This window comes from Carex rostrata, chromosome 10 (assembly GCF_964058835.1).
Source record: "Carex rostrata chromosome 10, lpCarRost1.2, whole genome shotgun sequence".
Taxonomy (NCBI): domain Eukaryota; kingdom Viridiplantae; phylum Streptophyta; class Magnoliopsida; order Poales; family Cyperaceae; genus Carex; species Carex rostrata.
This window is the reverse complement of record NC_135927.1, coordinates 10852553-10878924: the sequence shown is the minus strand read 5'-3', so window position 1 is coordinate 10878924 and position 26372 is coordinate 10852553. Positions and strand designations below refer to the sequence as shown.

Here is a 26372-nt window from a genome sequence, read left to right as displayed (position 1 = left end):
TCCAGTAGTGTCTCCATAAGGCAAGCTAATAGGGCATTCACAACCCTAATACGACCCTCCAATTGACGGTGTTTAAAGCACTCTGATAGTGTCTCCAAATTGCAAGATAATAGGGCATTTAGAACCCTAATACAACACTCCAAATGATGGTGTTTGGAGCACTCTTGTAGTTTCCCTATATGGCAAGATAAAAGGGCATTTACAGCCCAAATACAACACTCCAATTGAAGGTGTTTGGAGCACTCCAGTAGTGTCTCCATATGGCAAAATAATAGGGCATTTACAACCCTAATTCAACACTCCAATGGAAGGTGTTTGGAGCACTCCAGTAGTGTCTCCATATGGCAAGATACTAGAGCATTTACAACCCTAATACGACACTCCAATTGAAGGTGTTTAAAGCACTCTAGTAGTGTCTCCAAATTGCAAGATAATAGGGCATTTACAACCCTAATACAACACTCCAAATGATGGTGTTTGGAGCACTCTAATAGTGTCTCTATATGACAAGATAATGGGGTATTTACAACCCGCATACAGCACTCTAAATGAAGGTTTTAGGGGTACTACAGTAGTGTATCAATATGGCAAGATAATAGGACAGTTAGAACCCTAATAGAACACTCCAATTAAAGGTGTTTGAAGCACTCTAGTAGTTTCTCTAAATAGCAAGATAATAAGGCATTTACAACCCTAATACAGCAGTCCAATTGAAGGTGTTGGGAGCACTCTAGTAGTGTGTCCGGATGGCAAGGAAATAGGGTATTTACAACCCTAATTCAACACTCCAATGGAAGGTGTTTGGAGCAATCCAGTAGTATGGCAAGATACTAGAGCATTTACAACTCTAATTGAAGGTGTTTAATGCACTGTAGTAGTGTCTCCATATTACAAGATAATAAGGCATTTACAACCCTAATACAACACTCGAAATGATGGTGTTTGGAGGACTCTAGTAGTGTCTCGATATGGCAAGATAATAGGGCATTTATAACCCAAAGGCAACACTCAAATTGAAGGTGTTTGGAGCACTCCAGTAGTGTCTCGATATGGCAATAAAATAGGACGTTTATAACCCAAATACAACACTCAAATTGATGGTGTTTGGAGCACTATAGTAGTGTCTCTATTTGGAAAGATAATAGGGCAATAATAACACTCCAATTGAAGGTGTTTGGTCCACCCTAGTAGTGTCCCAATATGGCAAGATAATAAGGCATTTGCAACCCAAATACAATACTCCAATTGAAGGTGTTTGGAGCACTCTAGTAGTGTCTCTATATAGCAAGATAATAGGGCATTTACAACCCTAATACAATAGTCCTATTGAAGATGTTTGGAGCACTCTAGTAATGTCTCTATATGGCAAGATAAGAGGGTTGTTGTAGCCCTAATAAAACACTACAATAAAAGGTACTTGGAGCACTCTAGTAGTGTCTCTAATTGGAAAGATAATAGGGCATTTACAACCCTAATACAACACTCCAATTGAAGGTCTTTGGTGCACTCTAGATGTGTCGTAATATGGCAAGATAATACAGTAGTTACAACCCAAATAGAACACTCTGATTGAAGATGATTGGAGCACTATAGTAGTGTCTCTATATGACAAGTTAAACCCTAATACAACACTCCAATTGAAGGTCACTCTAGTGGTATCTCCAGATTGCAAGATAATAGGGTATTTACAACCCTAATATAAGACTCCAATTGAAGGTGTTTGGAGCACTGTACTATATAGCAAGATAATAGGTCATTTATAACCCTAATACAACACTCCAATTGAAGGTATTCGGAGCACTCTAGTAGTGTCTCTATACGGCAAGATAATAAGGCATTTGCAACCCGAATACAATACTCCAATTGAAGTTGTTTGGAGAACACTAGTAGTGTCTCCATATTGCAACATACTAGGGCATTTATAACCCAAATACAATACTCCAATTGAATGTGTTTGGAGCATTCTAGTAGAATCTCTATATGGCATAATAATACGGCATTTACAACCCCAATACAACACTCCAATTGATGGTGTTTGGAGCACCCATGTAGTGTCCCTATATGACATGATAAGATGGTTGTTGTAACCATATTAAAACACTCCAATTGAAGGTATTTGGACCAATCTAGTAGTGTCTCTATATGGAAAGATAATAGGGCATTTACAACACTAATAAAACACTCCAATAGAGGGTGTACGGAGCACGCTAGTATTGCCTCCATATTGCAAGATCATAGGGCAATTACAACCCTAATACTACACTCCAATAGAAGGTGTAAACAACTCCAGAAGTGTCTGTATATGGCTAGATAATGCGGCATTTACAACCCAAATACAACACTCCAATGGAAGGTGTTTGGAGCACCCTTGTAGTGTCCCTATATGACAATATAAGAGGGTTGTTGTAACCCTAATAAAACACTCCAATTGAAAGGTGTTTTTACGACCCTAGTAGTGTCCAATTGTAAATGCCTAGTAGTGTCTCTAGATGACAACATAATAGGGTTTTTACGACCCTAATACAACACTCGAATTAAAGGTGTTTGGAGCACTCTAGTTGTGTCTCCAGATGGCATGATAATAGGGCATTTACAACCCAAATACAATACTTCAATTCAAGGTATTTGGGGCGATTCTGTAGTGTCTTTAGATGGCAACATAATAGGGTTTTTACGACCCTAATACAACACTCGAATTGAAGGTGTTTGAAGCACTCTACTATTGTCGCTAGATTGCAAGATAATAGGGCATTTACAACCCTAGTACAACACTCCAATTGAAGGTGTTTGGAGCACTCTAGTAGTGTCTCTATATGACAAGATAAGAGGGTAGTTGCAACCCAAATACAACACTCTAATTGAAGGTGTTGGGGGCACTGTATCTATATGGCAAGATAATCGGGCATTTATAACTCTAATACAACACTACTATTGAAGGTGCTTGGAGTACTTTAGTAATGTCTCTATATGGCAAGATAATGCGGCATTTACAACCCAAATACAACACTCCAATTGAAGGTGTTTGACGCACTCCAGAAGTGTCTCTATATGGCAACATAATGGGGCACTTAAAACCCAAATACAATACTTCAATATGATGGTGTTTGGAGCACTCTACTACAGTCTCCAGATTGCAAGATAATAGGGCATTTACAACCCTAGTACAACACTCCTATTGAAGGTGTTTGGAGCATTCTAGTCGTGTTTTTATATGGCAAGATAATAAGGCATTTTCAACCCAAAGACAACATTCTAATTGAAGGTGTTTGGTGCACCCTAGTAGTGTATCTATATGGCAAGATAATAGGGCTTTGGCAACCCTAACACAACACTCCAATTGATGGTGTTTGGAGCACTCTAGTAATTTCTCTAGATAGCAAGATAATAGGGCATTTACAACCCTAATTCAACACTCCAATTGAAGATGTTTCGAATGTTCTAGTAGTGTCTCCAGATGGCAAGAAAATAGGGCATTTACAACCCTAATACAACACCCCAATTGAAAGTGTTTTAAGCACTCTAGGAGTGTCTCTATATGGGAAGATAGTAGGGCATTTACAACCTTAACACAACATTCTAATTGAAGATGTTTATTGCACCCTAGTAGTGTCTCTATATGTCAAGATAAGAGGGCAATTGTAACCCTAATAAAAGACTCCAATTGAAGGTCTTTGGACCACTCTAGTTGTGTCTCTAGATGACAATATAATAGGGCATTTACAACCCTAATACAACACTCCAATTGACGGTGTTAGGGGCACTCCAGTAGTGTCTCGATATGGCAAGATAATAGGGCATTTACAACCCTAATACAACACTCCAATTAAAGGTGTTTGGAGCACTCTATTATATGGCAAGAAAATAGGGTATTTACAACGCAAATACAAGACTCCAATTGAAGGTAATTGGAGCACTCTAGTCGAATCTCTATATGGCATAATAATACGACATTTACAACCCAAATACTACACCCCAATTGATGGTGTTTGGAGCACCCTAGTTGTGTCTGTATATGACAATTTAAGAGGGTTGTTGCAACAATAACAAAACACTCCAATTGAAGGTGTTTGGTGCACCCTAGTAGTGTATCTATTTGGAAAGATAATAGGACATTTACAACACTAATAAAACACTCCAATAGAAGGTGTTTGGAGCACTCTAGTAGATTCTTTAGATGGAAAGATAATAGGGCATTTACAACCCTAGTACAACATTCCAATTGAAGGTGTCAGGTGCACTCCAGTAGTGTATTTATATGGCAAGATAATAGGGCATTTACAACCATAATACAACACTCCAATTGAAGGTATTTGGAGTGCTCTAGTAGTGTCTCCAGATGGCAAGAAAATAGGGCATTTACAACCCTAATAAAACACTCCAATTGAAGGTGTTTTAAGCACTCTAGGAGTGTCTCTATATGGGAAGATAGTAGGGCATTTACAACCTTAACACAACATTATAATTGAAGGTGTTTGTTGCACCCTACTAGTCTCTCTATATGTCAAGATAATAGGATAGTTGTAACCCTAATAAAACACTCCAATTGAAGGTGTTTGGAGCACCCCAGTAGTGTCTCTATATGGCAAGATAAGAGAGTTGTTGTAACCCTAATAAAACACTACAATTGAAAGTATTTGGAGAACGTTGTGTCTCCAGATGGCAACATAATAAGGCATTTGCAACCCCAATACAATACTCCAATTGAAGGTGTTTGGAGCACTCCAGTAGTGTCTCCATATGGCAAGATAATTGGGCATTTACGACCCTAATACAACAGTCCAATTGAAGGTGTTTGGGGCACTACAATAGTTTCTCAAGATTTAAAGATAATAGAGCATTTACATCCCTAATACAGCACTCAAATTGAAGGTATTTGGAGTGCTCTAGTAGTGTGTCCAGATGGCAAGAAAATAGGGCATTTATAACCCTAATACAACACTCCAATTGAAGGTGTTTGGAACACTACAGTAGTGTCTCTATATGGCAAGATAATAGGGCATTTTCAACCCTAATACAACATTCTAATTGAAGGTGTTTGCTGCACCCAAGTAGTATCTCTATATGACAAGTTAATAGGGCATTTACAGCCCTAATACAACACTGCAATTGAAGGTGTTAGGGGTACTCCAGTTGTGTATGTATATGGAAAGATAATAGGGCATTTTCAACCGTCATACAACACTCCAATTGAAGGTATTTGGAGTGCTCTAGTAGTGTCTCCAGATGGCAAGAAAATAGGGCATTTACAACCCTAATAAAAAAACTTCAATTGAGGATGTTTTAAGCACTCTAGGAGTGTCTCTATATGGGAAGATAGTAGGGCATTTACAACCTTAACACAACATTATAATTGAAGGTGTTTGTTGCACCCTAGTAGTAACCCTAATAAAACACTCCAATTGAATGTGTTTGGACCACTCTAGTTGTGTCTCTAGATTGTAAGATGATAGGGCATTAACAACCCTAATACAACACTCCAATTTAAGGTGTTTGTTGCACTCCAGTAGTGTGTCTATATGGCAAGATAATATGGCATTTACAACCCTAATACAACACACCAATTGATGGTATTTGGAGTGCTCTAGTAGCGTCTCCAGATGGCTAGAAAATGGGGCATTTACAACCCTAATACAACATTCGAATTGAAGTTGTTTTAAGCACTCTAGGAGTGTCTCTATATGGGAAGATAGTAGGGCATTTACAACCTTAACACAACATTATAATTGAAAGTGTTTGTTGCACCCTAGTAGTGTCTCTATATGTCAAGATAATATGGCAGTTGTAACCCTAATAAAACACTCCAATTGAAGGTATTTGGATCACTCTAGTTGTGTCTCCAGAATGCAAGATAATAGGGCATTTATAATCCAAATACACCTCTCCAATTGAAGGTGTTTGGAGCACTCTACTACATGGCAAGATAATAGGGCATTTAAAACCCAACTACAACACTCCAATTGAAGGTGTTTGAAGCACTCTAATAGTGTCTCTATATGGCAAGATAATAGGGCATTTACATCCATAATAAAACACTCCAATTAAAGGTGTTCAGACCACTCTAGTTGTGTCTCTAGATAGCAAGATAATAGGGCATTTACAACCCTAATACCACACTCCCATTGGAGTTATTTGGAGTGCTCTAGTAGTGTCTCCAGATGGCAAGAAAATAGGGCATTTACAACCCTAATAAAAAACTTCAATTGAGGATGTTTTAAGCACTCTAGGAGTGTCTCTATATGGGAAGATAGTAGGGCATTTACAACCTTAACACAATATTATAATTGAAGGTGTTTGTTGCACCCTAGTAGTAACCCTAATAAAACACTCCAATTGAATGTGTTTGGACCACTCTAGTTGTGTCTCTAGATTGCAAGATGATAGGGCATTAACAACCCTAATACAACACTCCAATTTAAGGTGTTTGGGGCACCCAATAGTGTATCTATATGGCAAGATAATAGGGCATTTACAACCCTAATACAACACACCAATTGATGGTATTTGGAGTGCTCTAGTAGCGTCTCCAGATGGCAAGAAAATGGGGCATTTACAACCCTAATACAACACTCGAATTGAAGTTGTTTTAAGCACTCTAGGAGTGTCTCTATATGGAAAGATAGTAGGGCATTTACAACCTTAACACAACATTATAATTGAAAGTGTTTGTTGCACCCTAGTAGTGTCTCTATATGTCAAGATAATAGGGCAGTTGTAACCCTAATAAAACACTCCAATTGAAGGTATTTGGATCACTCTAGTTGTGTCTCCAGAATGCAAGATAATAGGGCATTTATAATCCTAATACACCTCTCCAATTGAAGGTGTTTGGAGCACTCTACTATATGGCAATATAATAGGGCATTTAAAACCCAACTACAACACTTCAATTGAAGGTGTTTGAAGCATTCTAATAGTGTCTCTATATGGCAAGATAATAGGGCATTTACATCCATAATAAAACACTCCAATTAAAGGTGTTCAGACCACTCTAGTTGTGTCTCTAGATAGCAAGATAATAGGGCATTTACAACCCTAATACCACACTCCCATTGAAGGTGTTTGGAGCACTATAGTTGTGTTTTTATATGGCAAGATAATAGGGCATTTTCAACCCTAACACAACATTCTTATTGAAGGTCTTTGGAGGACCCTAGTAGTGTCCCTATATGACAAGATAAGAGGGTAGTTGCAACCCAAATACAACACTCCAATTGAAGGTGTTAGGGTCACTCTAGTAGTGTATCAATATGGAAAGATAATATGGCATTTACAACCCTAGTACCACACTCCCATGGAAGGTGTTAGGAGCACTCTAGTCGTGTTTTTATAAGACAAGATAGTAGGGCATTTTCAACCCTAACACAATATTCTAATTGAAGGTGTTTGGAGCACCCTAGTAGTGTCTCTATATGGTAAGATAAGAGAGTAGTTGCAACCCAAATACAACACTCCAATTGAAGGTGTTTGGGGCACTACAGTAGTGTCTCAAGATTTAAAGATAATAGGGCATTCACCACCCTAATACAACACTCCAATTGAAGGTGTTCCGAGCACCCTACTATATGGGAAGAAAATAGAGTTTTTACGGCCCTAATACAACACTCCAATTGAAGGTGTCTGGAGCACTCTATTTGTGTCTCCATATGGCAAGATAATAGGGCATTTACAACCCTAATACAACACTCCAATTGATGGTGTTAGGGGCACTCCAGTAGTGTTTCGAGATGGCATGATAATAGAGCATTTACAACCCTAATACAGTACTCCAATTGATGGTGTTTGGAGCACTCTAGTAGTCTCCAGATGGTAAGATAGTAGGGCATTTACAACCTAAGTACCACACTCCCATTCAAGGTGTTTCGAGCAATCTAGTCGTGTTTTTATATGGAAAGATAATAGGGCATTTCCAACCCTAACACAACATTCTAGTTGAAGGCGTTTGGAGCACCCAAGTAGTGTCTCTATATGGCAAGATAAGTGGGTAGTTGAAACCCAAATACAACACTCCAATTGAAGGTGTTTGGGGCACCACAGTAGTGTCTCAAGATTGCAAGATAATAGGGCATTTACCACCCTAATACAACACTCCAATTGAATATGTTCCGAGCGCTCTACTATATGGCAAGAAAATAGGGTGTTACGACCTTAATACAACACTCCAATTGAAGGTGTTGGGAGCACTCTAGTCGTGTTTTTATATGGCAAGATAATAGGGCATTTTCAACCCTAATACAACATTCTAATTGAAGGTGTTTGGTGCACCCTAGTAGTGTCTCTATATGACAAGATAAGAGCGTAGTTGCAACCTAAATACAGCACTCCAATTGAAGGTGTTAGGGGCACTCTAGTTGTGTCTCTAGATGGCAAGATAATAGAGCATTTACAACCCTAATACAACACTCAAATTGAAGGCGTTTTAAGCACTCTATTAGTCTCTCTATATGGAAAGATAGTAGGGCATTTACAACCTTAACACAACATTATAATTGAAGGTGTTTGTTGCACCCTAGTTGTGTCTCTATATGTCAAGATAATAGGGTAGTTGTAACCCTAATAAAACACTCCAATTGAAGGTGTTTGGACCACTCTAGTTGTGTCTCTAGATGGCAAGATAATAGGGCATTAACAACCCTAATACAACACTCCAATTGAAGGTGTTAGGGGCACTCCAGTAGTGTATCTATATGGCAAGATAATAGGGCATTTACAACCCTAATACAAGACTCCATTTGAAGGTATTTGGAGTGCTCTAGTAGTGTCTCCAGATGACAAGAAAATAGGGCATTTACAACCCTAATAAAACACTCCAATTGAAGGTGTTTTAAGCACTCTAGGAGTGTCTCTATATGGGAAAATAGTAGGGCATTTACATCCTTAACACAACATTATAATTGAAAGTGTTTGTTGCACCCTAGTAGTGTCTTTATATGTCAAGATGATAGGGTAGTTGTAACCCTAATAAAACACTCCAATTGAAGGTATTTGGACCACTCTAGTTCTGTCTCCATATTGCAAGATAATAGGGCATTTATAATCCTAATACACCTCTCCAATTGAAGGTGTTTGGAGCACTCTAGTAGTGTCTTTATATGGCAAGATAATAGGGCATTTACAAACCAAATACAACACTCTAATTGAAGGTGTTTGAAGCACTCTAATAGTGTCTCTATATGGCAAGATAATAGGGCATTTATATCCCTAATAAAACACTCCAATTGAAGTTGTCCAGACCACTCTAGTTGTTTCTCTAGATAGCAAGATAATAGGGCATTTACGACCCTAATACAACACTCCAATTGAAGGTGTTTGGAGCACTATAGTAGTCTCCAGATGGTAAGATAATAGGGCATTTACAACCCTAGTACCACACTCTCATGGAAGGTGTTTAGAGCACTCTAGTCGTGTTTTTATATGGCAAGATAAGAAGACATTTTCAACCCTAACACAACATTCTAATTGAAGGTCTTTGGAGCACCCTAGTAGTGTCTCTATATGACGAGATAAGAGGGTAGTTGCAACCCAAATACAGCACTCCAATTGAAGGTGTTAGGGGCACTCTAGTAGTGTATCTATATGGCAAGATCATAGGGCATTTATAACCCTAATAAAACCTTCCTATTGAAGGTGTTTGGAGCACTTTAGTAGTGTCTCTATGTGGCAAGATAATGCGGCATTTACAACCCAAATACAACACTCAAATTGAAGGTGTTTGGAGCACCCTATTAGTGTCCCTATATGGCAATATAAGAGGGTTGTTGTCATCCTAATAAAACACTCCAATTGAAAGTATTTTGAGCACTCTAGTTGTGTCAACAGATGGCAACGTAATAGGGCATTTAGAACCCTAATACAACACTCCAATTGAAAGATGTTTGGAGCACCCTAGTAGTGTCCCTATATGGCAAGATAAGATGGTTGTTGTAACCCTAAAAAACACTTCAATTGATGGTATTTGGACCACTCTAGTAGTATCTCTGTATAGTAAGATAATAGGGCATTTACAACCCTAATAAAACACTCCAATTGAACGTGTATGGAGCACTCTAGTATTGTCTCCAGATTGCAAGATAATAGGGCATTTACAACCATAATACTACACTCCAATTGAAGGTGTTTGAAGCACTCCAGAAGTGTCTCCATATGGCAATATAATAGGGCACTTACAACCTTAATACAACACTCCAATTGAATGTGTTTGGAGCACTCCAGTAGTTTCTCGATATGGCAAGATAATAGGGCATGTACAACCCTAGTACAACACTCCAATTGAAGGTGTTTGATGAACTCTAGTAGTATATCTAGATGGCAAGATAATAGAGCATTTACAATCCTACCACAACCCTCTAATTGAAGGTGTTTGGAGCACCCCAGTGGTGTATGGCAAGATAAGAGGGTTGTTGTAACTCTAATAAAACAGTCCAATTGAAGGTATTTGGAGCACTCCAGTAGTGTCTCCATATGGCAAGATAATAGGGCATTTACAACCCTAATAAAACACTCCAATTGAAGGGGTTTGGAGCACTCTAGCGGTCTCTCCAGATTGCAAGACAATAGGGAGTTTACAACCCAAATACAACTCTCCAATTCAACGTGTATAGAGCACTTTAGTAGTGTCTCTATATGACCAGATAATAGGGCATTTACAACCCTAATACGACACTCCAATTTATGGTGTTTTGTGCACTCTAGTAGTGTCTCCAGATGGCAAGATCATAGGACATTTACAACCCTAATACAACATTCTAATTGAAGGTGTTTGGAGCACCCTAGTAGTGTCTTTATATGGCAAGATAAGAGGGTAGTTGCAACCCTAATACAACACTCCAATTCAAGGTGTTAGGGGCACTCCAGTAGTGTATATATATGGCAAGATAATAGAGCATTTACAACCCTAACACAACTCTCTAATTGAAGGTGTTTGGAGCTCTAGTGGTGTCTCCAGATTGCAAGAAAATAGGGCTTTTACAACCCGAATACAACACTCCAATTGAAGGTGTTTGAAGCACTCTAGGAGTGTCTCTATATGGGAAGATAGTAGGGCGTTTACAACCTTAACAAAACATTCTAATTGAAGGTATCTATTGCACCCTGGTAGTCTCTTTATTTGTCAAGATAATATGGTAGTTACAACCCTAATACAACACTCCAATTGAAGGTGTTTAAACTATTCTAGTGGTGTCCCTAGATAGCAGGGTAATAGAGCATTTACAACCCTAAAATGATACTCCAATTGAAGGAATTTCGAGCACTATAGTAGTTTCCTAATATGGAAAGATAATAGGGCATTTACAACCCAAATACAACACTCCGATTGTAGGTGTTTGGAGCAATTTAGATTCTAGTAGTGTCTCTATACGGCAAGATAATAGGGCATTTACAACCTTAATACAACACTCCCAGTTGATTTTGTTTGGAGCACTCTAGTAGCATCTCCAGATTGCAAGATAATAGGCCATTTACAACCCTAATACAACTCTCCAATTGAAGGTGGTTGGAGCACTCTAGTAGTGTCTCTATATGGCAAGATAATTGGCAAGATAATTGGGTATTTACAACCCTAATACAACAGTCCAATTGTAGGTGTTTCGCGCACCCTAGTAGGGTCTTTATATGACAAGATGAGGAGGTTGTTGTAACCCTAACAAAACACTCCAACTGAAGATATTTGGACCACTCTAGTAGTGTCTCCATATGGCAATATAATAGGGCATTTACAACTCCAATAAAACTCTCCAATTGAAGGTGTTTGGAGCACTCTAGTATTGTATCTAGATTGCAAGATAATAGGGCATTTACAACCCTAGTACAACACTCTGATTCAAGGTGTTTGGGGCACTCTAGTAGTCTCTATATGACATAATAATAGGGCATTTAGAATCCTAATACAACACTCCAGTTGAAGGCGTTTTGAGCACTTCAGTAGTGTCTCCAGATAGCAAGAAAATAGGGTATTTACAACCCTAACACAACACTCCAATTGAAGGTGTTTGGAGCACTCCACTAGTGTCTCTATATGGCAAGATAATAGGGCATTTACAACCCTAATACAACACTCCAATTAAAGGTGTGTAAAGCACTCTAGTAGTGTCTCCATATTGCAAGCTAATAGGGCATTTACAACCCTAATACAACACTCCAATTGGAGGTATTTGGAGCACCCTAGTGGTGTCCATATATGACAAGATGAGAGGGTTGTTGTAACCCTAATAAAATACTCCAATTGAATGTATTTGGAGCACTCTAGTAGTGCCTCTATATGGCTAGATAATAGGACATTTACAACCCTAATAAAACACTCCAATTGAAGGATTTTCGAGCAATCAAATAGTGTCTCCAGATTGCAAGACAATAGGGCATTTGCAACCCTAATACAACTCTCCAATTGAAAGTGTATTGGGCACTTTATTAAAGTCTATATATGGTAAGAAAATAGGGATTTACAACCCTAATACAACACTTAAATTGATAGTGTTTGGAGCACTGTTGTAGTGCCTCTATATGGCAAGATAATAGGGGTTTTACAACACTCCAATTGGAGGTATTTGGAGCACCCTAGTAGTGTCTCCAGATAGCAAGATAATAGGGCATTTACAACCCTAGTGCAACACTCCCATTGAAGGTGTTTGGACCATTCTAGTCGAGTTTTTATTTGGCAAGATAATGAGGCATTTATAACCTTAATACAACATTCTAATTGAAGGTGTTTGGAGCTCCCTTGTAGTGTCTCTATAGGGCAATATAACAGGGCATTTATAATCTTAATACAACACTCCAATTGAAGGTGTTTGGAGCACTCCAGTAGTTTCTTGATATGGCAAGATAATAAGGCATTTACAACCATAGTACAACACTCCAATTAAAGGTGTTTGGTGCACTCTAGTAGTGTATCTATATGGCAAGATAATAGGGCATTTAAAACCCTAATACAACACTCCAATTGATGGTGCTTGGAGCACTTAAGTAGTGTCCCTATATGGCAAGATAAGAGGGTTGTTGTAACCCAAATAAAACACTCCAATTGAATGTATTTGAAGCACTCTAGTAGTGTCTCTATATGGAAAGAAAATAGGGCATTTACAACCCTAATAAAACACTCAAATTGAAGGTGTTTGAAGCACTCTAGTAGTCTCTCCAGATTGCAATACAAAAGGTCATTTGTAACTCTAAGACAACTCTCCAATTGAATGTATATAGAGCACTTTAGTAGGGTCTCTATATGGTAAGATAATAGGGCATTTACAACCCTAATACAACACTCCAATTAAAGTTGTTAGGGGCACTCTAGTAGTGTATATGGCAAGATAATAGGGCATTTAAAACCCTAATACAAGACTCTAATTGATGGTGCTTGGAGTACCCTAGTAGTGTCCCTATATGGCAAGATAAGAGAGTTGTTGTAACCCAAATAAAACACTCCAACTGAATGTATTTGGAGCACTATAGTAGGGTCTCTATATGGCAAAATAATAGGGCATTTACAACCCTAATACAACACTCCAGTTGAAGTTGTTAGGGGCACTCTAGTAGTGTATCTATATGGCAAGATAATATGGCATTTAAAACCCTAATTCAAGACTCCAATTGATGGTGCTTGGAGTACCCTAGTAGTGTCCCTATATGGCAAGATAAGAGGGTTGTTGTAACCCAAATAAAACACTCCAATTGAATGTATTTGGAGCACTCTAGTAGTGTCTCTATATGGCAAGAAAATAGGGCATTTACAACCCTAATAAAACACTCAAATTCAAGGTGTTTGAAGCACTCTAGTAGTCTCTCCATATTGCAATACAATAGGTCATTTGCAACCCTAAGACAACTCTCCAATTGAATGTGTATGGAGCACTTTAGTAGGGTCTCTATATGGCAAGATAATAGGGCATTTACAACCCTAATACAACACTCCAATTGATGATGTTTAGAGCACCCTAGTAGTTTTTCTATATAACAAGGTAAGAGGGTTGTTGTAACCCTAATAAAATTCTCCAATTGAAGGTATTTGGAGCACTCTACAAGTGTCTATATATGGGACGATAATAGGGCATTTACAACCCTAATAAAACATTACAATTGATTGTGTTTGGAGCACTCTAGTTGTGTCTCCAGATGGCAAGATAATAGGGCATTTACATCCCAAATACAATAGTCCAATTGAAGGTGTTTGAAGCACTCCAGTAGTGTTTCTCTGTGGCAAGATAATAGGGTATTTAGAACCGTAATACAACAGTCCAATTGAAGGTGTTTGGAGCACTCTAGTAGTGTCTCAAAATTGCAAGAAAATAAGGCATTTGCAACCCTAATACAAAACTCCAATTGAAGGTGTTTGGAGCACTCTACTATATGGACAAGATAATAGGGCATTTATAACCCAAATACAACACTCCAATTGAAGGTGTTTGGAGCACTATAGTAGTGTCTCTATATGGCAAGATAATATGATATTTACAACCCAATGACAATACTCCAATCGGAGGTGTTTGGAGTACCCTAGTAGTGTCTCTATATGACAATATAAGAGGGTTCTTGTAACCCTAATAAAACACTCCAATTGAAGGTATTTGAAGCACTCTAGTAGTGTCTCTATATGACAAGATAATAGGGTATTTATAACCGTAATAAAACACTTCAATTGAAAGTGTTTGGAACACTCTAGTAGTGTCTCCAGATTGCAAGATAATTGGGCATTTGCAACTAAGAAATATAGTATTTTCTAAATCAGTTCTGTTACCTTGGAAAGATTTATGTTTCCGCCAGACCACCTGCCTTTTTTTTTAACCTACCTAAATCGGCAAATTATAATAACTTCGAGTTTATGGTTAGAAAAATAGTTCGATGGCTACTGATCACATAATATTTGGCTTTACCCTTTTTCTACTACAATTTACTCCATATATTATACTTTATTTGTCATCAACTTCCTGATCAAGCTCTATAAGCACCTCTAGCAATTATGTTATTTGTCATGAATGTCCTTCTTAAAATTTCATAGGGTACCAAATTATATATTGATTTTGTTTATAATTTTACATGGCATTTTCCGTAAATATTTCTTAGGAGAAGGTGCAACATTTACTTTTGATATCATGCTTCATATGGTGGGAAATGCATATTAAAAAATTTGGTTCTTTTGATTGCAAAACCTTGCTCAAAAGTGAATTCTGTTGTTAGAAAAACCTCCAATGATTTTTAACACTTTCCAATGTTGAAGCAAACAATTCCTGTATGTTGCTTTACTCTGTCAGTTCCCATGGAATTTGTTAATGAGGTCATAATCATCCTATGCCAATATAAACTTCACAGAGTGATGTTTTTACAAACTCATACTCCTATATAAGGTAAGTAATGATCAAACTCTAGTGTGTGTTATCTTCCGGTCCTTCATATGACAAATATTAAACAAAATTGATGAACCATTATGTAGCATTATTTAGACTGATTTTTGTATTAATAGTAAAAAAAAATAAAAAAATATCAACAAGAGGTACAAATTCATGAAATCTCCAAATATAGGAAAATCGTTATGGTTTTATAACGTCCAGCTAATCTTAAACAGTAACCCTCCGAAATTGATAATTAACAAAAAAGTATAATCCTTGATGTCATAGTTTATATTGTCCAGCAATAGAAAATGAAAACATAAAGTTCACAAAACCATACACTCCCCTCTCAATCTAGGATTATAAATGTCGATCAATCATAGCTTGCTTGTAATATCTTGGAAGAGTCTCGGATCTAATCCCTTAGTGAAGACATCTGCAAGTTGATCTTCACTCTTCACATATTGTGTTTCAATTTCTTTTGCTTGATTTTTTTCTCTCACAAAATGACAGTCGACTTCAATGTGTTTTGTTCTTTCGGGAAAGACTGGGTTTGAAGCAATGTGTCTAGCCGCTTGATTATCACAAAATATTTTCATAGGTTCATGATTTGTAATATTCAAATTGGCTAAAACTTGTCTATTCTAAGTTAGTTCACTCGCAATTGATGTCATAGCTCGATATTCCGCTTCTGCACTTGATCTTGCAACAACATTCTGCTTCTTGCTCTTCCATGTGATTAAGTTTCCGCCAACGAATGTGCAGAAGCCTATAGTTGATTTTCTATTAAAGCTTCCCGCCAACATATCTCATTAAAATTGTTATTTTTTCATCCATATTCCTTTTTTCAGGTGATCCTTTTAAGTATCTTAAAATTCTATTAACTGCTTCTAAATGAGATGTTCTTGGTGAGTACATAAATTTACTAATTTGACTTACCAAATATGAGATGTCTAGTCTAGTTACCGTTAGGTATATTAATTTACCTACAAGTCTTTGAAATTGGTTTATCTAATGGTTCTCCATCTTCAGTATTTAGTTTACACTTATTTTCAATAGGTATTGAGATTGGTTTTGAACCTAATTTACCTATTTCTTTAAGAAGATCTAGTGTATATTTTATTTGTGAAATGAATAGATCTCTTTTTGAATGAGCTACTTCTATTTCTAAGAAATATTTTAATAAACCTAAATCCTTAATATCAAAGTTATCTTTTAGTTGACTTTTGGTTGTATTAATTTCTTTTTCATTATTTCCTGTAATAATTATGTCATCTACATCAACTAACACACTTATAATGTTTGCACTATCATGTTTAGTAAAATGAGAATTATTAGTACCACTAACCTTAAAACAACAAGATTTAAGAAAAAAAACCTAAGTTTTCCATACCATGCTCTTGGAGATTGTTTTAGTCCATATATTAATTTTTTTCAACCTGCAAACAAGATTATAATTTTTTTTCTCTCTCGTGACCTAGTGGTTCATATAAATTTCTTCTTCAAGTGTCCCTTGAAGAAAAGCATTCTTCACATCCATTTGATAAAGGTTCCAACTATTATTTGTGGTTACTGAAAATAAAATCCTAACTGTATTCATTTTAGCAACTGGAGCAAATGTCTCATGATAGTCAATTCCATAGGTTTGTGTGTATCCTTTAGCTACTAATCTAGCTTTGTACTGTTCTATGGTGTCATCACTAGCAACTGGAGCAAATGTCTCATGATAGTCAATTCCATAGGTTTGTGTGTACCCTTTAGCTACTAATCTAACTTTGTACCGTTCTATGGTGTCATCACTGTTATATTGAATTTCGTATACCCATTTGCATCCAACTGATTTTTTTTATCTTTTGGCAATGTTACCATAACCCATGTGTTATTTTTTTCTAATGCTCTAAGTTCTTCTCATTGCTTTACACCATACCGGTTGGTTTAAGGCTTCTTGGAAGTTTCTTGGTTCTTCTTTTTCAGAAAGAGAGGTCAAAAAAGCCTTATAGTTAGCTTAAACTTTATCATAAGAAACAAAGTCTTGAATATGGTATGTTACCTTATATGTTACGAAGTCTCGAAGTTTCGTTGATACTTGTTTTTGCCTTGATGACCTTCTTCTATCCGTAGGTTTTCATTTTCATTATTATTGTCACCATTGTTGTTGCTTTCTTCATTTTCCTCCACTTGTTCACTTATTTAGGTTTCATCTCCTTGTCTATCTTGAGTTAAATAAATCAAGTCTTAGGTCTGGTTGTTTGGTATTATATTATTTTGACCAATGGTAATAGGCTCACTAATCTCTTCTTTTGAAAAATATGTTTCATTTTAGTTAAAGATAACATCATTGAGATGAATAATTATTTATTAATTGGATCATAACATTTATATCTTTTTTTGTGTTTGAATATTTCAAAAAAATACTTTTAGTTGATGTAGAGTCAAATTTGTTTTTCCTTTTTTTGTAAATGAAACAGACACAACCAAATACTTTTAAATGGTCAAGATTGATTTTCCTTTGATAAAAAATTTTCAATGGACTTTTATTTTTTAACATGACACTCGGAAGTATATTTATTAAATATGTAGATGTGACGCATCTGACCAATATTGTTTTGGAACATTCATTTGAAATAAAAAGTGCCCTTGTCATTTCTAATAGATGTCTATTTTTCCTTTCTGACACTCCATTTTGTTCAGGTGTATTTATGCATGTTGTTTGGTATAGAATTTCTTTATTTTTCAAAAAAAGAGAAAAATTATTATTTATAAACTCTGTGCCATTATCAGATTTAAAAACTTTAATTTTTGTATTAAATTGATTTTCTACTAAACTGACAAATTCTTGAAAAACTTGGAAAACTTCACTTTTTGATTTAAGCAAATATAGCCAAGTAGCACGAGAAAAATCATCAATAAATATAACAAAATATCAAAATTCATTATAAGAAGTAATATGAGCTGGTCCCCATATATTAGAATGGATTAATTCAAATGGTACTTCACTTCTACTAGTTAATAAAGAAAAAGGAAGCCTAGTTTGTTTGGCTAGTTTGCATATATCACAACTAACACAATTATTTAAAGAAAAATTCAAGCACGAATTTAAAATTTTATCCGAAGGATGTCCAAGTCTCTTGTGTCATAAACTGTTTTCACTAGTCTATTTAGTTGCAGATAAAATTTGGTTTTTGATAGTTCAAAACATAGAGTCCATTGTCATAGAATCCCTCACCAATCATCATCCTATTGGTTGGTCCTTAAATTTAACATTTGTTTTTGAAAATAGTACATCACAATTAAATTCTTGTGTTATCTTACTTATTGAAATTAAATTTGTTGTAAAAGATTTTATGTATAATACATTTTTAATTTTCTTTGAGAAGAGATTAATGGTTCCTACACCAGTGATTGGTACCTTGGTTCCATTAGCAACTAAAATATATTGTTCATATTGTACCATTTCTAGGGTCTCAAAAAAAATTCTTATTGCATATCATATGGTTATTAGCACCTGTGTCTATAATTAATTGATTGTTAGGTAAAATGCGAACTGAGTTTAAAGCAATACCACAAGTGTTGTTGTTTTGTTTGACAAGCATTGCAGTGAATTGCTCCATTAGCTGCCACATAGAATCATATGCCTCCTGACTGGAACTTGGTTCACTTGGACCATTTTTTCCAGAACCCGACCTGGTTCCTTGCACAGCATATCCTCTTCGATCACCTCGCCTCCTCCCTTCCACTTCTTCGGCTAAAGATGTGGGTATAGAAACTAACATCTCTCCCTGGTATGCCCAATTTTCTTGCAATTGTCGCACTTCTCGTTGTTGTTTGCCTGTTGGTTCTTTCCCTTGTGCGAATTAGGGTTCTTGGTGAAAACACCAAATGCTTGGCCCTCTGGCTGGTCGCCGGATTGGGTGTCAGTGTTTAGGGCACTTCTCCTTGACTCTTCTTGTTCTAGGGTTGCAACAATGGATTCAAGTGGTGGGAGGTTGGCTCTGAAGAGAATCTGGGTTCAGACTTGTACATAACTCGGGTCCAGGTTTGCTAGAAACTGAAAAATTCGATCTTAGTCTTTTCTTTCTTTGAGTTTTTATGGATCTATGGTTTCGGGTTGGTGGATGTCTAACTCATCCCATTTTGCTTTCATTGCCCCAAAATATTGTGTGATTGATCTCTAGTTTTGTTTAATTTGAGTGGTATCTTGTTTGATCTGAAAAATATGGGCAAAATTGTTTTGTTTATCATACATTTTGTGGATTGTGGTCCATAAATTTGCTGAGGTTTCGGCACCAATCATGAACAGTTCGCTAATTTGGGGCTCCATAGAATTTAGAAGCCAGGACATTACCACATTGTCGTGAATCTCCCATTCCTCTGAGTTCTCTGGTTTTTTCTTCTCGCCAATAACATACTTGAATTTGCCTTTGCCTCTGAGAGAGATTATCGCCCCTTTGGACCATAACTGGTAATTTTTTTCCATTCAGCAGCATGGGAGTTAGCTTCAAGGAGGTATTGGCATCAAACATGACTGATACCTCTTTGCTTGCTTCTGTTGTGGGTGTTTTTGTCATTGTTGTTATTGCATATTGTTATTCTGTACCGATTACTAGTACGTATCTTATGGCTCTGATACCATGAAGATTTTTGAGATGAAGAAGAATTATATGATTTTTGTAATTATTCAATGCTCTGTTACATGGGGCTTATAAAGCAAGCTATACAATTAGCCGTTGGCTCATTTCCTAATCTGTTGGATTGTTGCTTTATTATTAGAATTGAACTAGGAACCAATTATGGCATGACAGCTATACAATGGATGTTAGTTTATATGTTGTCTAAACGCCTATGATGGATATTCTGAGGCTCATGTTTTATTTCTCAACAGAGCCTCATATCATTGACGTATCAAGTTAAATGGTGGTATATATATGAGTTAAGCTTATGGGCAATATCTAATCCAAACTATTTTCATAAAATTATATCATTGCATGTTGCTAACCCCACACAGCTAATTGCCTAAAAGTGGTGTTAATATTGGCCAAAGCAAGTCTCGTGAATATCCTGATTTTGAGGCTTGTGGGTTGGCATCTCGCTTGTAATATTTTTCAAATTAGTAGCAACTTCAGATAGCACTTGCAAACAAAAGGCACTAATATATTATTTTTCTTATGCACTACCAATTAATTGTGTAAGGTTTCTAAACAGGGAATAGCTAATGTGGTGAGGCAGTGCACTGCAAATGGACTTCCTGGGGCTGGTTGCCGAACCCGCTTTATCAAATTTCTTTTTGAGAAAAACCCGTAGGTGTGATTTATTGAACATAAAGTTTATCGTTACATCCCTAGAAATTATAGTGCAATTATCTCCCTAGAAAACAAAGTGCGATTACTCTCCTAGAAAGCATATAAATTGAAAGATAAAAATACAAGCTAAGTTACATCTACTGTAATTAATTTAAGTACTACACTATTGGTCCCAAATGAACTGGTTCGCGTCCAGTAGTGTTGTGAGACCTAGCATTTCTGCTAATTGTAAGCCTTGCGCCTGTCCCTCTTGCTGTGCTCTTCTAAAATCATTGGCCACTATGTGCGGTTGTGTTAGGTTTTCCCTGAGTGTGTGCCTTAGTTCTGTATTGTTTCCAGCCTCCTTCATCAGGTCAATGCATCCTGTTATTTCCTCACAAGCTTTCCATGATGGTAGGTCCTGTACCGACCTGTTCTGTACCACTCTGAACAGCACCTTACAGTCAGTGTATATAACAAAGCTTCTGTTCGTTGCTCTGTTGTCCATAGCATATGTTAATGCTCTCTTTAGTGCCATGGCCTCTGCCTGCAGGGGGTCATTTGCCACTGTTTTGGATCCCTGCACATTGCATAGCATTCCGTACCTGTCATAGCATGTCATTCCTGTACCTGCCCCTCCTTTTACATCCCATGAGCCATCCACTAGTATTATGTCCTTGCCCGTTGGTACCTTCACCGGGCTGCTTGCCTTGGCCGCTATGTCCGTACGCGGCTGTTGTGTTTCTCTTACCATAGCCCTTGCCCTTGTCAGCACTGTTTGGGGTGTTGATTTCTTAGCCATGAACAACTCTTCGTTTCGTGCCTTCCACAGACACCACATCAAATTGCATACTGCTATGACCTGATCCTCACTGAGGTTGTCAGTTATGTAAAGCATTGCATCCGGGAAGCTTAGCGGCAAATGATCGACGATCAGAGGGAACTCGGAACAGAACCACGTTACTCGCGATAGCTCGCAGAAGAAAAGCAGGTGCATTATGAATTCATTTTCTGTATCACACCTCTGACACACTGCCGGGATGGCTCTAATTCTACCGTGCAGTGTTGCTGCGGTGGGTAGGCTGTTGTGAATTGCCTTCTAGAGAAATGTTTTAATGCGCGGTATGACTCCCTTCCATGACCACATCCTTTGCCATGCTTTCTTTGTTGATTGGTCATATGTGTGTGTTCTGTTTTCGAAGCATCTCATATCCTTCTTTGGCAGTGTACCTACCACTCTTGTTTCCGGACCAAATCAGTCTATCTGGCAGTAAGCTCTGAACTTTTGGGTGAGCGGCAGTTCCGATAATGTTGTCGACCGCCGTTTGCCCCATTAGTTCTCTGATCTCTTCCCTTTCCCAACTTGTTGAGTTTCTGTTATAGACTGCCGCTACCGTAGCGTTTCTCTGGTCATTTGTTTGTATTTTTTGCACCTCCCAGCCCTCATACCATGGCTGGTTCATTGCCGGTATCGTTTCACCCGATCCTATCTCCCAATGCAACTGGTCTTTGATAGTTGGTTTTAGTTCTTGAATTGCCTTCCATAGCTGACTTTTTCCTGCCGTTCCTTGCACTCCCCAGAATCCACCCCTTGGGAAATACTTTGCCTTTAGAACTTTAACCCATATTCTTTCTTGATTCGATGCCACCAGCCAAACTATTTTGAGTAGTAAGGCCCTGTTGAATGTTGCCACATCTCTTATGCCTAGCCCACCGTCCTCCACTGGCACACAGATTTTATTCCATGCGATCAATGACAGGTACCTCTCCTTGCCTATTTTGCCCCAAAGAAATTTCCTCATTACTCCAGTTAGCTCCTTGATTGTTTTACTTGGTAGTTTGGCAATAGTCATGAAATAGACTAGAACCGACATAAGGACCTATTTGATCAAAGTTAACCTCCCTGCGAAAGACAGGAAATTGCATTTCCAACCTGCCAATTTGTTGTAGAACTTCTCCACCAACAAATTGTGTGTTAGGTCTCGGTCTGCCCGGTCATGTGTGATGTGCACACCCAGGTATTTGTCTGACTCGTTTGCCAAGGTTGCCGCTAGTTCCTGCATCACCTCATTTTTTTCTTGCTCTTCACATGCTTTGCTAAACCATAGGGATGATTTATCCGGGTTGATTGTTAAGCCCGATTGTTCTGCAAAGGTGTGTAACAAACCTTTAACATGTCTGACTTCACGCTTTATCAAATGGATTACAAGAAGTTCGTGCAGCCACACCTCGACTCTAATGCTGATATTACTGTCTCTGTCTTCCCCATTTATGAGAAGTGCGTGTCTACTTCCAGCCTCATGAAGATTGATGATGTAAAAGTGAATTAAAGCAAGAAAAATAACACTTCGATATAAAACCTGCATGAAGCATGTCTATAGGAAAGTTGAAAAATAAGTAAATACACATTAATTTGATGAGTGTAAAAAATTATCATTTCCTAAACTTTTTATTTGTCATTCCCTGTAATTAACGGTGAGTTTTACAAAGTTCCATTTTCTTTAGAAAAACTTTTATCTTTAGGGACAAAATCTGTATGATCGTGTTTAGTTGTGGAGTAAGTGGAGTAAATTAAACTTTATCTTCAAAGAGCCAATCAAGAAGTAAATTTGAAGGATTTAACATTTAAATTAATTGGAAGTAAGTTAATCATGCTGTGAAGTAACACTCTACCAATTTTTAATCAAACATGATTAATTTAATCTATTTTAACTTTGAAATAAGTAATTTTAATTAAATATAATTAATTTAATCTATCTTAACTTGAACTTGAACTTGAAATAAACAATTTAATTCGGAATAACTTTACTAAGCAATTTAATCCGGAATAACAACGTATACTTATATTTTGCTGCTCCACTGCAAATAAGTCAATGACACGTGTAAATTGTGGACCAAGATGTCGAGCGAATAAATTCAGAAACCAATCCAATAGAGCCAAGCCAGTAACAAGTCGGTGTCCATGGCAATTGCCAATTGGCAAGCATTTGCCCATCGGTGGTGGAGTGAAAGTGATGTGATCAACACTTCGTGACCAGGTTAAAAATAAATAAAACTCTCCTAGTAACTCAAGATTTATGTTATTGCATACAATGCGAATTCCTCTTTTGTCTGGACCGCAAGTAATATAAAAACAGATTGTTTCTTATTTCCAAAATAAAAAATATAGAAATATATAACAAAATAGATAGGAAAAAAAAAGTAAGAATATGTAAGGTAAATAGGTAATGAGAAAATGAGTATTAAGGCATATTATTTCTGGTTACAACAGAGAAAGAGATTGTAAACATTTTCCAAATACTTCAAGCAGGTGATAAATTCTAGTTATCTCGCCATGAGAAATAGACAATTATTAAATTAAAATAACTACAAAAAAGTTGTGGCTACTAAAAAACCGACCCAAAAACTATCCGCTGCAAATCCAAATGCAATGGAGGCAGAGCCAATGAGAAGAGAGAAAGATACATTTCCCTAGATAAGGACCATCAACTATATAAACCCCAAGCCTTCTCTCAGCATAAACACAACAAATTCTCTCTTAACCAACACAACACAAAACAATCAAAGAGAAAAAAACAATGGCCTCAACAATGTCCCATTCCCCCACCGCCTTTGCCGGCAAGACCATCAACATCACCCCCTCCAGCTCATCAAGCCGTGTTACCATGCGCAAGACTGTGACCAAGGCTAAGCCTGTCTCATCTAGCAGCCCCTGGTACGGCCCCGACCGTGTCCTGTACTTGGGCCCACTATCCGGTGAGCCCCCGTCCTACCTCACCGGTGAGTTCCCTGGTGACTACGGCTGGGACACTGCTGGGCTCTCAGCCGACCCCGAGACCTTCGCCAAGAACCGTGAGTTGGAAGTCATCCACTGCCGGTGGGCCATGCTTGGTGCCCTTGGTTGCGTTTTCCCAGAGCTCCTTGCACGCAACGGTGTGAAGTTCGGTGAAGCCGTGTGGTTCAAGGCTGGCTCTCAGATCTTCTCTGAGGGTGGTCTCGACTACCTCGGCAACCCTAGCTTGATCCATGCACAGAGCATCCTTGCCATCTGGGCTTGCCAGGTCATCTTGATGGGTGCTGTTGAGGGATACCGTGTTGCCGGTGGTCCACTTGGTGAGGTGGTCGACCCACTCTACCCGGGTGGAAGTTTCGACCCACTCGGCCTTGCTGACGACCCAGAGGCATTCGCTGAGCTCAAGGTGAAGGAGGTCAAGAACGGCAGATTGGCTATGTTCTCTATGTTCGGTTTCTTCGTTCAGGCCATTGTCACTGGCAAGGGCCCGCTTGAGAACTTGGCCGATCACCTTGCAGATCCTGTCAACAACAACGCCTGGTCTTACGCCACCAACTTTGTGCCCGGCAAGTGAGCGATTGATGCCAGGATTTGCTTTGTGTGGTGTTGAAATTTTGGCAAGATTAATTAAGTTGGTTTGTTTAGTTTCATGTGTGGAATTGGCTTGTTAGCTACCTGATTAAAGCTTGCTGTTGTAAACTAGCCTTTGATTGGCAATTACAAATGAATTGGTTCTGTTTGTGATTATTTAACTCTTGTTTTCAGTGCTTCTTATATTCGAGTTTCAATTTGTGTCACCAATTGCATGCCTCGGAGTCCCCCCCTTCCTCCGCCCCTGCCAGGCTGGTTCCTGCAATGAGAGATATTTTTTACCATTACTGTCTAGTTCATGCCTATGCAATATGTTCGTACCAGTAACAGTAAGTTTGTTACCAAGATTGACCAGTTAATTAAGTAGTTAACAAGAACAATATAGACTCCAAATTTTAATGATTTTTTATTTATAAAAAATGTTATAAAATAAGAGAGGGAAAGAAAAAGGGTGCCTCAGTTTTTCTATGCATAGAAGGATCGGTAGAACTTTACTAATCCAAATTTTAGATCGGTAAAAATCCACCAATCCAAACTTTTTTCTACCAGGAGCACATGAGGTCTCCCAGCTGATATCTTCTCAAGTATAGTTTTCAAATTTTGGATCGGTACAAATTTCACCGATCCAAAAATTTTTCTACCAGAAGCACGTGAGGCTCAGAGATGATATCTTCTCAACTATAGTTTTCAAATTTTGGATCGGTAAAAATTTCACCGATTCAAAATTTTTTCTACCAGAAGCACGTGAGGTCTCAGAGCTGACATCTTCTCAACTATAGTTTTTAAGTGATCCTTCTGAATTTACAAAAGCAAATAACGTCTTTTTATCAGTATTATATAAAACAATTCTATTTTTCCATTGTGCTAATAAACAATACTGCCAGCTTCTTGTTATTAATAGTTATGTCCAAAAGTTCCAAAATGTGAGGTTTCTTGGTAAAAAAAAAAAAAAAAAAAAACTAAAAGGCTTAAACTACATCAATTACAATAGTAAGTTCTCAAGTTCAATAAAACATTTTGAAAGATACAGAAGATAATAATAGATTTTCTAAAGCATTACAGGCACATCCAACGGGCATCAGAATCAAATCAGTTCAATACCCGCTTGGAACTGTCCAATTCACTTCATGATTTGTGCGTGCTGCTTCAATATTCGTGTGGAACAAGCACACATGAATCATGAAGCGAATCAGATGGTTCCAATGGGCATCAGACCGATTTGGGTCCGATGCCCAACGGACGCACCCTGCTTCCCTATTTGAAAGATAGGGAAGAAACTCGTAATATTTCTTTGCCAAAATAGCTTTACATATAAAAATATGCTATTTGAACTGGATCGGTAAGTATTATACACTTTAAATCGATAAAAATTCTACTGATCCTTCTATGCATAAA

At 37.6% G+C, this 26372-nt stretch overlaps 1 protein-coding gene across 1 annotated transcript; it reads left to right on the top strand.

Moving 5' to 3' along the window:
* Positions 1 to 23968: 23968 nt before the first annotated feature.
* LOC144560931 (chlorophyll a-b binding protein 50, chloroplastic-like) lies at positions 23969 to 25138 on the top strand. Its single transcript, XM_078310145.1, has one exon. The coding sequence runs from the start codon at positions 24172 to 24174 to the stop codon at positions 24958 to 24960; it is 789 nt and encodes a 262-aa protein (XP_078166271.1). The 5' UTR covers positions 23969 to 24171; the 3' UTR covers positions 24961 to 25138.
* The last annotated feature ends 1234 nt before the right edge of the window (positions 25139 to 26372 follow it).